At 37.3% G+C, this 15,781-nt stretch overlaps 1 protein-coding gene across 1 annotated transcript; it reads right to left on the bottom strand.

Moving 5' to 3' along the window:
• Window positions 1-5,345: 5,345 nt before the first annotated feature.
• On the bottom strand, window positions 5,346-14,792 carry LOC105059471 (GTP-binding protein YPTM2). Its single transcript, XM_010942769.3, has 8 exons — window positions 14,577-14,792; window positions 8,112-8,184; window positions 7,450-7,497; window positions 7,319-7,366; window positions 6,256-6,327; window positions 6,014-6,169; window positions 5,716-5,819; window positions 5,346-5,617 (listed from the first exon to the last, which is right to left on the bottom strand). Exons 1-8 carry the CDS (start codon window positions 14,588-14,590, stop codon window positions 5,521-5,523), a joined length of 612 nt encoding a protein of 203 aa, XP_010941071.1. The 5' UTR covers window positions 14,591-14,792; the 3' UTR covers window positions 5,346-5,520.
• Window positions 14,793-15,781: the final 989 nt, after the last annotated feature.

Below are 15,781 nucleotides of genomic sequence, written 5' to 3'. Positions count from 1 at the left end.
CACTTCATCTGTTTGTGGGCAAGGAGGGGCATTGGACCAAAGATGGAGACGATCCTCGCAGTCAATAATGCTCCCGCTTCACTCGCCTGTGGGGCATCGGACTGTAATCGAAGATGATCCTTACAGTTGATGATGCTCTCACTTCACTTATCTATGGATGAGTAAGAATATTAGACCGAAGTCGGAGACAATCCTCGTAGTCGATGATGCTCTCACTTCACTTGCTTGCGGGTGAGTAGGGACATCAGATCGAAGTCGGAGATGATCCTCGCAGTCGACAATGCTCTCGCTTTATTCATCTGTGGATGAGTAGAGTCGACAATGCTCTCGTTTTACTCATCTGTAGATGAGTAGAGACATCAGATCGAAGTTAGAGACGATCCTTGTGGTCAATGATGTTCTTACTTCACTTGCTTGCGGATGAGTAGGGGCATCGGATCGAAGTCGGAGATGATCCTCAAGATCGATGATGCTCTCACTTCACTTGCTTGCGAGCAAGTATGGGCATTGGATCGAAGATGAAGATGATCCTCACAGTCGATGACGCTCTCACTTCAGTCGCCTGCGGGTAAGGAGGGGCATCAAACTTGAGGTGTCATTGGCGTGATGCAGCCATTGGAGTGTCGATGTGGGCTTCAGATCTTGAGCGCTTGTGGCAGTCAAGAGGACTTCACTGGATCATTGCGCTCCTGCTTCCGCACACACCCTTGCTCACTTGAGACTCCTACCTCTTTCTCATTGATGCGCCACTTCACTTGCTCCAGCCCTCCTGGTTGCCCAAGAGGTTGGTGGATGTACTGGGCAGTTCACCCGACGGCATTTTGAGCCAACTCGAGTTTGGCTCACTCGAGGTTTTTCGAAAAAGTAAAGGCTGAGTCATGAAGCCAAAGCTATCTTTCTGCTGACGGTTGGCCCCCTAGAACCTGATTGGGTGCTTCAGTTCTCGAACCTTTGTCTCAAGTCTGCTCTTGCACCAGGAGTGATGTCATCGTAGGAGAGAATTGGAGTGGGCATCCCCCTTGGAGGACTTCGGTGATTGGTCTTGTCGATAGTCTCCCTAAGGGGCCCCGAAGGTGTCAGAGTGAAGGACATGAAGTCAATTCAGCTGACAGTGGTCCTCAGCATGAGGCCTAGGCTGCATTCGTGTGCTCCCACCATTGCCCAGATTGCTCTATGTAGGTCCGACAATCTCGCCAGGGTGGAGCCACTAGTGGAGCTTTCATCCCTTTTACATCTCGGGGATGCAGCTGCTATGCAGCAGTCGTGAGCATTTGGACTTGCTCTACTGGGGTAGTGATTGAGTCTGGGCAGACGGTGGCGATCTGTCGAGGAGCTTGCCCCCCGGTGCTCCATCCACTAAGATTATTGTGCGGCGAGGATTGCCAACATCTGTCGAGGAGCTTGCCCCCCGGTGCTCCATCCACTAAGATTATTGTGCGGTGAGGATTGCCAACATGACATGGTGAGGTGGTTCCGTCACTAGACTCTTATCGCCTCCTTTCAGAAAGTGAGGTAGGCAGCCCTTCCTCTAATGCCATTCTATTGCTGCTCCTTTTCAATCGGGACAATGTGGCACAGGTAACGCGACAAGGTGGTTGCCAGGTTGGAGCAAGGGATGCCGGGGGCAGCTTCTGGATATGTGCAGGGAAAGTTCGCAGGCTGGAGAGACCAGTTGTGGTTCTTCGATAGGGGATCCTTCGATGCTTGAATCAGTCACAGTTGGAGAGGAAGACTAGTAGGAGGTGAATGGTGAGAGCCAAAGAGAGAGAGGAACTCCTTGTGATGTTGGCTTTGATCTCCTTTTATGAGTGGAGGCCTGTCAGGTGACAGGTCGTCACTCATCGGAGAAGCAACTGTAAGAGGGCCAGAGGTAGTGGATGCCAGTCGGTCCTGATGGGACTGGTCCTCCACTAGTGAGAAAAGATTGCTAATGCCGTGTAGTTAGGTCGGGACGCCCCGCGCATCAGGGAATGTTTGAGGCTTTGATGAACCTCGCGGACTGGGGCAGAGATTTAGTGGGGCGGTCACCTAACAATGTAGATGTCGTCGAGCTGTCAATTTCATTCGAATGGTTGGATCGGAGCTGAAGTCTATGGAGCTACCAAAGGGACCACGCAACGTCGGTCGGACCACACGATCTCGATGGCCAGGTCATGTCACCATATACTTGCCATGTCATCGAGGAGTCACCACATCACTGGGTGGACAAAATGCAGTTCAACAAGTGTGTTTCCGGCATGTGTTTAGGGAAACAGGTTGTGGAATGGGCCAAAAGAGAGGTTATCTAAAGAAATTATTGATTACAATCATTCAATCATGTGTATCTTGATTCTTTAATTAAAAGCAATATATCATCTCAAAAAAATAATTTTTTTAAATTTAAAATAATAAATGACATCAGCTAGCTAATTATGGTTAATAGTGAATTTTTTTATTCAAAATCTATATTCAAACTTAAATAATATTGAATCTTTTTTTCCAATAATACTGACTTTCTATTGGAGGGTAATTCTGTGCACCGCGGGCGGTGTAGAACATCCGACTGGAGCACACCACCTTACATGATTGGTTCACGTAGCCACTGCTTTCCAACACGCATTTAATATCTGCAGTTTCATTTTTTCATTTGAAAATTTTGAATAACGAAAATATCCCTGCTCTTTGAAAAAAATTATGACATCTTATGTCTATATTATGACATCCTACATGCAGGAAGTCATAATTTTGACGTAAGATGTCATAATATATCATAGAATATCATAATTTTTTTCAAATAATAGGGGTATTTACGTCATTCAAAATTTTCAAACGATAAAGTGGAACTGCAAGCATTCAATACATATTAAAAAATGATTGGATGAAAATACCCCTTCTATATTATGACATTCTAGGTCATATTATGACATTCTGCATGCAAAAAGTCATAATTTGACGCAGGATGTCTTAATATGCCACAAGATGTCATAATTTTTTGAGCCATATTATGATATTTTGTATATAAGAAGTCATAATATGCCAAAGGATGTCATAATTTTTTATAAAGAGCAGAGATATTTTCGTCATACAAAATTTTTCAACGAAAAATTGAAGCTGCATGCATTAAATGTACGTTGGAAAGCGGTGGCTACGTAGACTAATCACATAAAGCAGTGCGCTCCATATCAGATTTTCTATACCACCGGTGGTGCACAAAAAATTTTTCTAAAGTAGAACAATTCTAATAATAATTTCTCAATTATCTTGGTAAAAGAGAAGTTGGGGAATGGGCCAGGAGAGGTAGAGAGGGAGGTCATCTGGTGAATGTTTTCTGTGGTAAATGATCGTGATCGCCATCTAGGGGTGGAAATCCGCTGTGTTGAAATAAGAAGTGCTGTTGTTATGTTGTTGTTGTTCATGTGGGTCGAGACAGGGCTCCCGACATTGAGCGTGGGGATCGAATAGCGATGATTGGTCAGCACCATGGGTGGATACACTGTGAAAGAGAGAATAATGGGATCGAGGAGTGGAGCTTGGGGTGGTGATTATAACAGGAGAGTGGGGTGAAGCGATGTCATGGCCGTCAAGATACTATCTGGTGGGTTAAAAGTCCTCAGGAGTGACTAGTTAATAGTCACCGGTTCAGGTTGGGGCATCCCACACACGTGAGCTGGAGACAGGTCCCAATTTGTTTTGAGCTTAACTAGGCTTCGGCTGAAGTCTGGGCCCGGGCTCGAGTTGGGGTTGGGTCTTATTGTTCTCAACTTTTAGGCCTCAGCCCAGCTTGAAGCCTGAGTAATAAATTTGGCCTGGGCTCAGGTACGCGATGGTATGGGAAGATAAACTCGGCTCTTTAGTGATCCTGCATGGTGTATTCCATAACGGATAAGGTCAAGGAGTCAATTGTTTTGGCTAAGAGAATGAAGCATGACGGACAAGGTCAAGGAGTCAATTGTTTTAGCTAAGAGAATGAAGCTTTTAGTATAGAGTAATCATCCTAGAAAACCCATCCTTGAGGTTGGATATCTAAGATCACTTTAGGGAATTTATCTTGGACTGAAATTTGAAGACTAAAATATCCTTCAATCTAGGGAAAAAAATTGGTATACCAATATAACTAATATATTATATCAATATGAAATACAATATATTATACTATATTTATGATATATATTATATTATAATAAATTGTTAATCATATTATTTCATATTATTATTCAATTATAGATTTAAAATATAATAAAAATATATTACTATACTTCATATTTATATTACGAAATGATTTAATATATTACTTCTATTTGTCTTATTTTCCTAATCAAAATAAATATTAGTATCAAAATAATAATATATTATAAATATATACATAAAAATATTAATTTTATAATAATAATCAATATAATTTTATAGGATTAATTTATAGAATTGATACATAGTTTATAAAATATATCAAAGATAGTTTTGATATTATATGATCAATAATCTTGAATTCTCATGGAATATTAAATAGATTATTTATGAATACTTAGAATCTTTAATCATAGAAACATAGCATATCAAATATAGTAACCTTAGATGATCATTATCCTATAAAAAGGATCACTAATGATCCAAGATTATTTTGATGATTCCATTTCAATCATCAGACACCATCCAAGTTGTATAAGAAATTAAGGAGTCACAAATGGGTGAGATGAAAAAGAAAAGGTTAGCAGGTAAATTTAAACCCTCAACCTTATGGTTTATAGCCATATGCTCTCTCATTAACTATGCCAGGAGGAACGCAGAATAGAAAACATGTGATACTTTAAAGGATATTAACTAAAAATGTTGTTGTACTTTAGTGGAGCCTCACCAGATGCTGGGGGTGTTTCCATTCAATAGTAGATTGTAGGTTGCCAGGTGGGGGAGGGTGGTGGTGGTGTAGTGGGGTTCAATTTAATAGTAGAATATATGGTGTTTTAAGTCATGACGTATCCGATAAATTGAAAAAGCATATGCAAATTCTCCACAATAATATGCACATTCTCTTCATCCTTCCTCAAATGCCTGCTCTCACAGCCCAGTGACCTCGGAAGATGTTAAATGCGACATGGTTGCAGATCACTTCTCTCAGAACCAAGTATGCCTCCAGCGATTAATTGATTTGTATCACCATCATACCTCGCTGAGGATCCAGGATCTTTTGTTTACTTTTATAGACATTATATATATATATATGCTATTCACGATTAATGTAGACATAATACCGCATGAAAAATAAATTAGTTGAGTTTTCAACTTCAAATGGTCCCAACTTTATCCTGACTTCTATAAGTTTTATTTTGTCATCAAACAGCAGAACCTAACATGCATCTGGGAATAAGAAGTGAAGAATAGGAGCTGCAATACTATTATCAGAATCCCAATTTGTACAGGCATAAAAACAAATAGTTAAGAAAGAATCGAATAATGCCATCAGATTTAATGAACAGAGAAGCAAATGAGGAGGCCTGCAGTGTCCAAATATGAAGTGAAGCTGATCCGACATGCCAAATTGCTAACCTAGGATGAGCAACAAGAAGTCTTCTGGTTGACAGGTTGTCCACGAATCTGCACTGTTGGAGGCCTGGCATTGTTCGTGGCTGGCTGGCTCGCCATCCTGAAAACAAATACACAAGTTTAGACATTTACCATACATGATATGCTGCTTAATATGATGCTTCCAACATCCCAGTTTGGTCAAGCAAAGATACATGCCTATTCTTAATTGCAGCAGCCATGGCCATGAAAGCCTGCTCCACGTTAGTTGCATTTTTGGCACTAGCCTCCATGAACGGGATACCGATTTCATCAGCAAATGCCTAGAACAATAACATCAGGATTAGACATTTCCTAAGATAAAACAAAATTGAATACAGATAGATGCCTAACAGAATATCCATGAAAGGTAGATAAAACATGGGACATATAAATATATTACCTACCGTCGTACTGATAAAATCCATTTCTCTATATGTTACACTAATCAGCTAATAACCGAAAAGGAATAGATCACCTTGGCTGTCTCATATGACACAACTTTGTTTGCAGTAAGATCACATTTGTTTCCAACCAGAAGCTTGTTGACATTTTCACTTGCATAACGATCAATCTCATTCAACCACTGCTTAACATTATTGAAGCTTTCCTGGTCTGTCACATCATAAACCACCTGTTCATCGAGTACAAGTAATCATCAGGAAGCTTCCATAGAGTAAAGAAGAAAGGTTATGTAGGATGTACGAAAAGATAACTAACAATGATCCCATGAGCTCCTCGGTAGTAGCTACTAGTAATTGTCCTAAAGCGTTCTTGCCCAGCAGTGTCCCACTGTAACAAATAAGGGAAATAAAGAGGCTCAACATAAACAAGAAATCTCAGATAACTTGAAAACAACAATAAACCAATAGCTGCAATTTGATGGATAGGGTTGGCTTGAAATGTGGATCACTTTTCTACATGGGTCAATGTGACTCTGAACCAACCAAAACCCAAATAAGAAATGGATCCAAGATAACCAATAAGACAACCAGAGAGCTTCTAATCTAGAGATATGATAGCTACACTTCTGCAAGATTATAATTTAGCTTTATATTGATCATAATTCTAATTCTCTAGGACTCTGGCAACATCTAACTAAAATCTGATATTTTTTTGGTCAAATTAATTTATCAGTTTTCCAAAATAAAATTACAGAAACAAGTTTGGAATCACAAAAAAGAACTGATCTAATAACTAGTCAAAAGATAATTACTTACGATACAGTATTCAAGATAATACTAAAAGATGGTAAATAAACACACTAAAAGAGATGAGAAAGGCATTTTAGCATTTTTTTTTTCCACATTCAATTCTTAGCATTTGTATTTGGAAGAGAGCAATTAATGTTTTGTTCATCACCTCTTTCACCTGACAGCATGAAAAGCAAAAGACCTCCAATAGCTGGGAACTCCAGCAGGAGGATGCTCCTAAGAGACAGGTGCAACAGTTATCTTTCTTCTATAATTTATGTGAGCAAAGATACTTGAAAGAATCTGGGTGAACAGGAGCATTCTCACCTGCTATTAATCCCAATTAAAACCTAAAACACTGGACCGGATCCAGATCCAATTCACACCTTACCCTAATCCAACTATGAATTGAAAATGGCTTCGCTGTTTGGATAAGACAATGAGATATGCCTTGATAAAATACAAGCTACTTCAAACCCTAAGAAAACAAACTATCATCATCATCATCATCATCATGATTTCTCCCTCCTTGCCTCCCTGGGAAAAATATCATATCCATATATTGCATTAAACAAGAACGTCATACTCACAATCTGAAGTTTAATGGTCTTCCCATCCTGCTCCACAGTGCGTATTTTCTACAAAAAAGAGGACTGAATTAATATAAATTATACATTCTCCATCCAGTCAAAGCCATCACCAAGGAAAAAATTATACTTACAAAATCAACTCCAATGGTGCTGATGTAACTATCCAGATATGAATCATCCTAACATAACGAAAATGATGAGTAAGGCTACAGACCGCATGCAAACAATCACCTTAGTGATAAAATAGAATAATGCTATAAGAAAATCACAACCATTGAGTCCCAAAATGGTAGGTAGAAAATTTTGCAACTCCAATTTTCAAGGAAGGCGTGCTTCACAATACTTTACTACATAAATATATCACTAGCTTTTCCTCATTGTGCTCCCCAGATGAAGTAGCAGTTCAGAGCACAATGAAACAAGGAAAAAATATTTAAAAATTTTCAGCAAGAATTTAGCCTGAGAAGTCCTCTTTTCTTCAAATTAGTGCCTATGACCAGACTGCATAACACTGTGATGTTTAAATGGTCATTTCCATCTACAAGCACACCATGAGTATCATTACTGTATGGGTCCTGATACTGGTCATACGGGAATATAATGTTGTAAAACAGTTTAGTAACAACTTCCAAATTTGTCGGAAAGAGATACGGTGCTAAATTCTTTTTCTGGCAACTCATGAATATGCATGATATTTAATCAAAATTGATGTTCTTCCAGGTACTGAATGATTTAAAAGAAAAACAAAAACCACTTAGTGTACAGATATGGAAAAATGACCTAATCTCCTTACCGCAAACCTTAGAAGAAGACATGATTTGCCAACACCAGAGTCACCAATAAGCAGAAGCTTGAACAAATAATCACTGCAAAAGAGAAAAGCTCGCAAAGTCAATCCTTTGCAAAAACATTTTCAAGATAAAAAGTAAGAAATAATCATTCTTTTAACTATTATGAACTGCTAAAACATTTTGGTTACATTTTATTTGGTCGACATCATATTATGGCAAGTGCAACCAAGGAAACACAAATCTCTTGGCAACAAATGCGAGCAGTACCTTGGCTCTTATTGCTCGAATGACATCGTAAACTGATTCAAATATGCAGATTAGAGTAAGAAAACAATGAGAAAATGAGCTCATGTTTGTGCAAAAGGGACCGTAACAAGAAATAAGATATGCAATAATGGATGGAATCCTATACATGGACAAGAAAATGCACGCACTGAGAAGATTATATGATAAAGTCCCTCGTGGATGGCAAAGGTGGATTCATATATCCAACAGAATAAGTCACGATATACACAGACAAAATTTTTTAAATAGGTGCTGGATTCACTTCACAGTTTCAATATTAAGATATTTTTTCTTTATCGCAGATAACCACTCTATCAAAATCAACCATTCATTATTTCATTGTGCCACGAGCAGATTTACTTCATAATGTTCAACATTATTTATTTAGATTCTTCTGACATGTTTCCATTTCTTAATTTTATTTAAAAACCCTGTTTCACCACGCACACCCAAATTCACTTTTGCAGCTGTTCTTGATTCAGGTATCTAAGGACAAAATATGGGTCATCGATCGCTACACTCATCTTATGCAACCTAATAATATGGTTAGCTTGTGCTTTCTTTGGGATTTGACCAATGTGTCTCTATACAATAAAAATAGCTCTAAAGGATCCTCATAAGAAGCTCTTGAATAACTATTCCTGCTTGACAAGAAACCAAGACCATCTGTAGTTCAATTATAGATTGTCATTAAGGGAAACACATAACTTGTGCATGCTTTCTTAGAATGAGCCAAACAACCAAAATTTATAGAGCGATTTCGTCCTGACAAGTAATAATCTACAGAAAAGACCTGTGATGGTCACGACATGCAATGACTGATGATTTAATTTTGACCCATCACTATGTCACAGTGACAAAATTGTCAAACACATCTTTATCATGTTGTGAAAATACAACACCTACAACCAAGCATGCATGTCAATAACTAGTCTGACATGTACCGCCAAACAGCAGAGTTCGTAAAAGTTCAAGAGCCATTTAATCCAAAGGGGAATATTTCAATTCTCAATGGGACTGTACATCTGTGACAATGATACATTGCTTAAGCTAACGAGCGATGCCCTGTACTCTCTATGGTTTCCTCTACATATGACTTCATGTTAGTGCATCATTACAGAATTACACTTGACATGGAATGGCAAAAAAGCAAAAAACAAGGCTTTCATTATCAGGAATTGTGCCTACATGAACCAAGAACTGGCACGGTATTATTTATACCCCACCATGCTGACACTTGGCATGTACAAATATGGGAAAATACAAAGCTTCCCAGAGAGCTTTGCAGCTGGCAGATCAGGATATGCTCCTTTATTCATTTTTCTACAATAGATCATCTATTTACCACTTTATAGTACTACATTTATATGCTTTGACATAACATAATCTTCAATTCATCTTTTTAAAAAATTAGCATCATATATCCTAACAACATTCTTTTTTTATTGTTATTTAATATCTGCACTGCACAATTTTGGCTGATTCATAAATAATCATATTCACATAGTAACGACACAAATAAGTTTCCAATTCATAACAAAACTATAGGGAGACATATAACTACATTTGACAAAATGTTGCAAGTCCTTACACTCAACTGCTTTGACTGTAAAGAAGCTTACATCGTGATAATACCATGGAGGCTCATAAGTCATAGTATCTTAAACCTTTAATCAGCTTTGGTTGATAATGAATCTGATTGATAAAGTGAACCTCAAATGCTCTAGAAAAAGCAAAAGGAAAACAATGAACAAGAGCTTCATCCTGCCCGAAACAAGATTATCCAGAATAGGTGTGTGTGATTTTGAAATGGGAAAGCAAGCTGATGACAGACACTACTGCTTATAAATCTGTTCCATGTGTACCAAAGAGATATGTATCAGAACAAGGTGATATGCAGCAATGAAATCCAACATGAAGGTTAGAGATAGAATAACATGTAAGGTGCTGAAAATTTTTGATTGGGGCAGAACAATGATATGATATGAATTGAACATTGGTATATCCATATTAGTACCCACTTTTATTTAGTTGACAAGGACATGAATATATCATTAAAAAAAAAAAGAAAAGCTAAATTTCATACCCAAATTTGTTCTAAACATATATGGATATACAATACAAGTATATTATTAGTTATACCCATACTTGTCTGAAATGAATACAAGTCAGATAATAATCATCATCATACTTGTTATAAATGAATACATATATGGATCAAATACTAGTCATATCTATATTTGTTAAAAGTATTTGAACACAATTTGAGTATTAGTGCGAGGGAAATAGAAAAGGTGGAAGAGATAGAACCTCTACTAAGGCTTTTCAGTCTTAAAAATGGCCTAATTAAAGAAAAACCTTTCACTGTGTCAAGAGAAAATCTGGTGAAAGAAAGAATACAAACCCAAGCAATTGATATTGTCCTTACAGTTAATAACATCCCCACATTCAACAATATCAGTTGCAATATTAGAGATCTATAATCAGATAACCAAGGCTCAAGAATGTTAGTAGAATTTCTGCAAAAAGAAAAGAAAAAACTTAATTAATGCTAGAACCTAAAGGTGACCAAATGATACCGCATACTGTGGTACATATCAAAACAACACAGAAAAGGAATATCAACACAACAGCCATATTTATGCATGTGGGCAAGTTAAAAACCACTCCAAGGACCAGGATTGCAATTTATATAAACTACATTATCTGCCATTCGCTATACTTCTAAAACCATCACTAAATTTACATCATTTTATAACCAACACTAAAGCAGATTGTATACATCTTATTATTATACTAAATTCAAGACTTATATCCATCGACAGTTCGACCTTATATTAATCGATAGTTTAACCCCAACCCTAACACCATACGAAATCCTTAAACACCATTAAGAAGCAAAACTCCCAAATAAAGATACAAAGCTGAAAACTAGCACCCAGCACAAAAAAAAAAGAGAGAACTCCACACGCCAAACTCCAGTCTAGGACCCATTTAGTTTGGAGTAATTCTAGGTTACCAGCCAGTCCAAGCCATAAGAGAATTCTTCAGCAAGGCACCATTGAAACCCTTGCCCTCCTACTCTTATTCCATTCTAGAAAGGACCAGTATGTTTCCCACCCTCCTATTGAGAATCAGAAACTTGGCTCCATAGTCTTGAGGTAGAGGGACTAGAGGGTCTCAATCAGCTTAAATTACAAACACCCAGATCTGGATCCAGCAAAAAATCATCAAATGTACATCAATGCTCGAAATCCTTTAAAACATAATTTGGATCAATATGGAAGTGAATCCAAGCAGATCTAACCGCTTTTCATCATTATCTATGGGGCCAGTATGTATCAGCACACAGTTTGCTGCAACATGGGACTTGAATCCTCACATGAACATATACCAAATGTTGATGTGCCTATTTAAAACATACTAGAGCAACACTAAATCAATGAACAACCCTCTTAAACAACACCTATGAAATAGGATTAGACCCACCGAAATCTCTAGCCATAGAGGAGCTTCCATGGAGGAACATGGCCTTTACAGCTAAATCCAACAATTAGGCACTACCTCTTTTGTAAGGGTTGCTATTAAGAACTAAATTTTTCTCCTTACTGGTTATTCTTCTTCCAAGGTCTAATGTTATGTACCTTGCTTCATATTTCAGCCTAGCCTAAGGCCAAAACTGTTAGAATTATTACCTTGACAACATTGATTGACATAAGCCTAGAAAAAAGAAACATAAATTTTTAAGTCAAAAACCAGCAAAATTGATTAGAAATAAAAATAAGCAATAAGACATATGAACAAAAATAATTTCAGGCATCATGTGGATTGATGAAAAACTTTAATATTTTATATATTATAATGTATACTTTACCTTAGATAAGTTAGTGCTCCAATAAAGAAAATAGGTAAACATGTTAAAACATATATATCCATGCAATAGATGTAAAACAAAACTACCTAGCTCTGGAAAGGTCATTCAGTTTCCTCAAAAACAACCCAAAACAACTACACTATCATTTGTGCACCATATTTTTATTTCAATATGACAAAGGTTCTGAAAAAAAATTAGCAAAATGGTTAATTTTAAAATAAAATTTTCAAATAGTGTTGCTTCCTTTAGCTAACACTCTAAACCCTAAAACTTTTGGTAAAAGAGTTTTCAATTGATGGACAACATAAATCTGGATCTTAATCCACATGTTAATTATCCAATATCTATGGAGAGCATCACTTTAAATTCTCATGTGCATCTTATGTGACCACAAGAAATTTTTTTATTTTTCACTAAAGAATGTTGATCTACAGAACTTATCACCACAAAATATTGCTTCTACTAGGCCAAAACAAAACGAGAAACATTAGCTTTTTCATTAAACACCAGTATACAAAAGCCTTCAAAGAGACAGATCTAAAAGCTTACTGTACCTTTAGGCAGATAAGATCTGATTGATTTCGGAATTATTATTAAAACTATTTATAACATTTATATCCACTTAGGTGCAATCAGACTTCTACTTTATTGTACATCCATCAAAATAAAATCTTACATTTCCCATAAAGCTTCATAGACTCAGCCTAAACACAAACTAAAGCAAAAGAACAAAATAAAAGCAAAAAAAAACTCCAAGCAATTGATTTAAACATGTCAAGCATTGCCATAAATCTTTGGACTCTGTGCCATTTAATGTGCTCAAATATCAAATGATGCTACCCTCTAGTATGTCCAAAATACAAAGAAAGCAACAATGTCTTGCAAGAACATTTAAAAGAAGTAGCATGTAAATGGTTTGACATTCTCCACAACATTGTAATAATTCAAAAGTTTAAATTAGTTAATATTAGCAATTTTTATAATACTAGATAATAATACTATGGTTTCTTCAACAATGAATTAATATTCATTCAACATTATTTGTCACAGATTCTAGTTAAACTGATTATAACCTCTGACTTTCTTGTCATGATGCATCGATACATAGTTATATTTTCAGCTTTTGAAGGCCTTGCATAAGAGTTTGACGGTCATCTTGGTAGCAAATCGAGTGCAAGTTTTGTAGATAATGTATGAATGACATAGGAATTCCCAGATAAGTTAACAATGTTATGCACCAGTCTGGAGCAGAAATTTTAAGCAATAATTGCTGCCAGCAATGTTAAGCAGAAGGTTACAGGTTTGTAGAGTAATAGCACAAAACAAGCTTGGGAAAATCTCTATCTAGAACATAACTGGATTTCTGAAAATGGTATGCTGTAATTACTATACACGGCACACCAAAAATACAAGGGCAAATGCCTTCATGAACCACTTTTAAAAAGGGATCCCTCTAAAATATCGTGAGATGCTCTCAAGAGCAATACTATTATGAATCAAAAAATCTTGGATGTACATATCCACTACTTACGCATACCTATACCAAAAAAAAAAAAAGATGTCATATTAGTCAGACCACCATTATACCGATGTTTTATTACACTACTCTAAAACGGATCAGCTAGTAACCATAAACACATAAAAGGAAGTTGGGATATTTCCAAAATATGAAGGTAATTCTTCCTTTTCTAGACAATGTTCCATTAACTTACAAATATAAATAAAAAAAAAAAATCTCAAACTTAACATGATGCAAATTAGCAAAAAAAACACATTGTATTCCTTAATGCACCACAAGAGCCATGCATGAACGGCTCAACTCATAGCATTACAATGGATGACGACCAAAGATCACTCTTTTAACGAATCCACCGGCACATTCTAACACAATTCGACAAATCATCAACCTCAATCTACACGCCACTGGTTTCGTGCATATACTTAATTCACAGACAATAATAACCAAGCTACGGCATCAACCCAGAATCAAAACCCAATCTCACACCAGATCTGGAACCAAAACATCCGATCAGGAATGTACAAGTCCATGACGCAAATTAACCATCTAACCGCCCCTCCCAATCCAACTCACCAATCGAAAGAGATCATAGACGCCAGATGGCTTCAACAAACTGACGGAAATCTTAATGGAGCAATTACTTAGTTACAGATCGAGCGAGATCCTATTCCAGCCCTAGTGCACCGATCAGAAGCCAAAAAAATTATAGAAATATGCCCAAAATTTAGCTGTCTTCGAATTAAATCTTGTAGAGGGAAGGACAGAATATTTGGAAATTTGATGACTTACTACTCCGGATTCATGGCAGGAGATCAAGCGCACTGGTGCTCCAGCCACAGGGTGATTCCGGCGGGGTTCGGGATGGCTGTTTCGCCGGAAAAGCAGGATGCAAACGATGGAGCCGTCCCACTCTAGGGTTCCGAGAAGAAAAATAGAATTAGGAACGAAGAGAGAGGATTCTAATGGCGAAGAGGGTGGTGGAGAAAATAAATAACAAGGGCGTGCAAGGAAGGTTGCGAAAGCGGAACGCCGAAATCCGTGCGAGATCAAAAAGGGTCAAGTTACGTATTTAGCCCCGTACTTCTTATGAATGGCATTTAACATTGTTCCGTGGAAAACTCCAATACGTTACTGCCGTAGCTTTGATGGTTAGAACTTGGGAAAAGATATTAAATAGCAGGGTTGTAACTGTTATAACAATCATTATAACAGTTTTCAGACCCTCCTAATATTAGATTTGCAAAATTAGTAATTATAATATTATTTACCATTATAATTATTCATTACACTAGTAGAAGTTATTGCCACGAGGCTCCATAAGGTAGTTGATATGATTGGAGATAAGCGTCATCGAAAATCTAAGACACCGAGAGGAATTTGAAAGAAAATCTATACTCATCAAAGATGTTCTGACGGAACATCCTTTGATGCTTAAATTTGTCAAAGCTTTAGAAACAGTTGAAAGAAATGAGAAATATGGATGTCGACAAGCAGAATACCTTTCTCCTCCCCATCTGACTTACATTTTTTGGTGAGTTAGCTCTCTCTTATCTGGGATCCCCTTCATATCTCTTTTATCTAGATGTTCAGTCATGGGCCATTAGTCAAAATTTATAAGTTTGTCAGACCTGATTCTCTAGACCGTTGGCCATGTCCTGTTCATTTATTTGGATAAAATTTACCTACCAACCATAGAATTAAGGTTATAAGTCATGGGTGTTTGTCATGGGCTTCATCCAGGTGATCGATGGGATTGGTGATTTGAAATAGGTGTGCAGTCAAGATCTTAAGCCGGTGTTTGGTGTGATTTGGTCAAGTCATTTTGGGCGCTCCCCATGGAAATCATTGATCCGGGTGGTGGATCACTTCCACAATAATTGCGCCCACTTTCAAGTTTAAAGTGGCCTTTCAACTTCGGGCAAAAGAAATAATTGCCTTGGTAGTCAAACCACTGATCCAGTCCCCTCTTGGATGCATCTGCATTACTGTATTTG

This window comes from Elaeis guineensis, chromosome 16 (assembly GCF_000442705.2).
Source record: "Elaeis guineensis isolate ETL-2024a chromosome 16, EG11, whole genome shotgun sequence".
NCBI lineage: Eukaryota > Viridiplantae > Streptophyta > Magnoliopsida > Arecales > Arecaceae > Elaeis > Elaeis guineensis.
The sequence above is the reverse complement of the archived record's forward strand: the minus strand, read 5'-3'. Positions and strand labels throughout refer to the sequence as shown.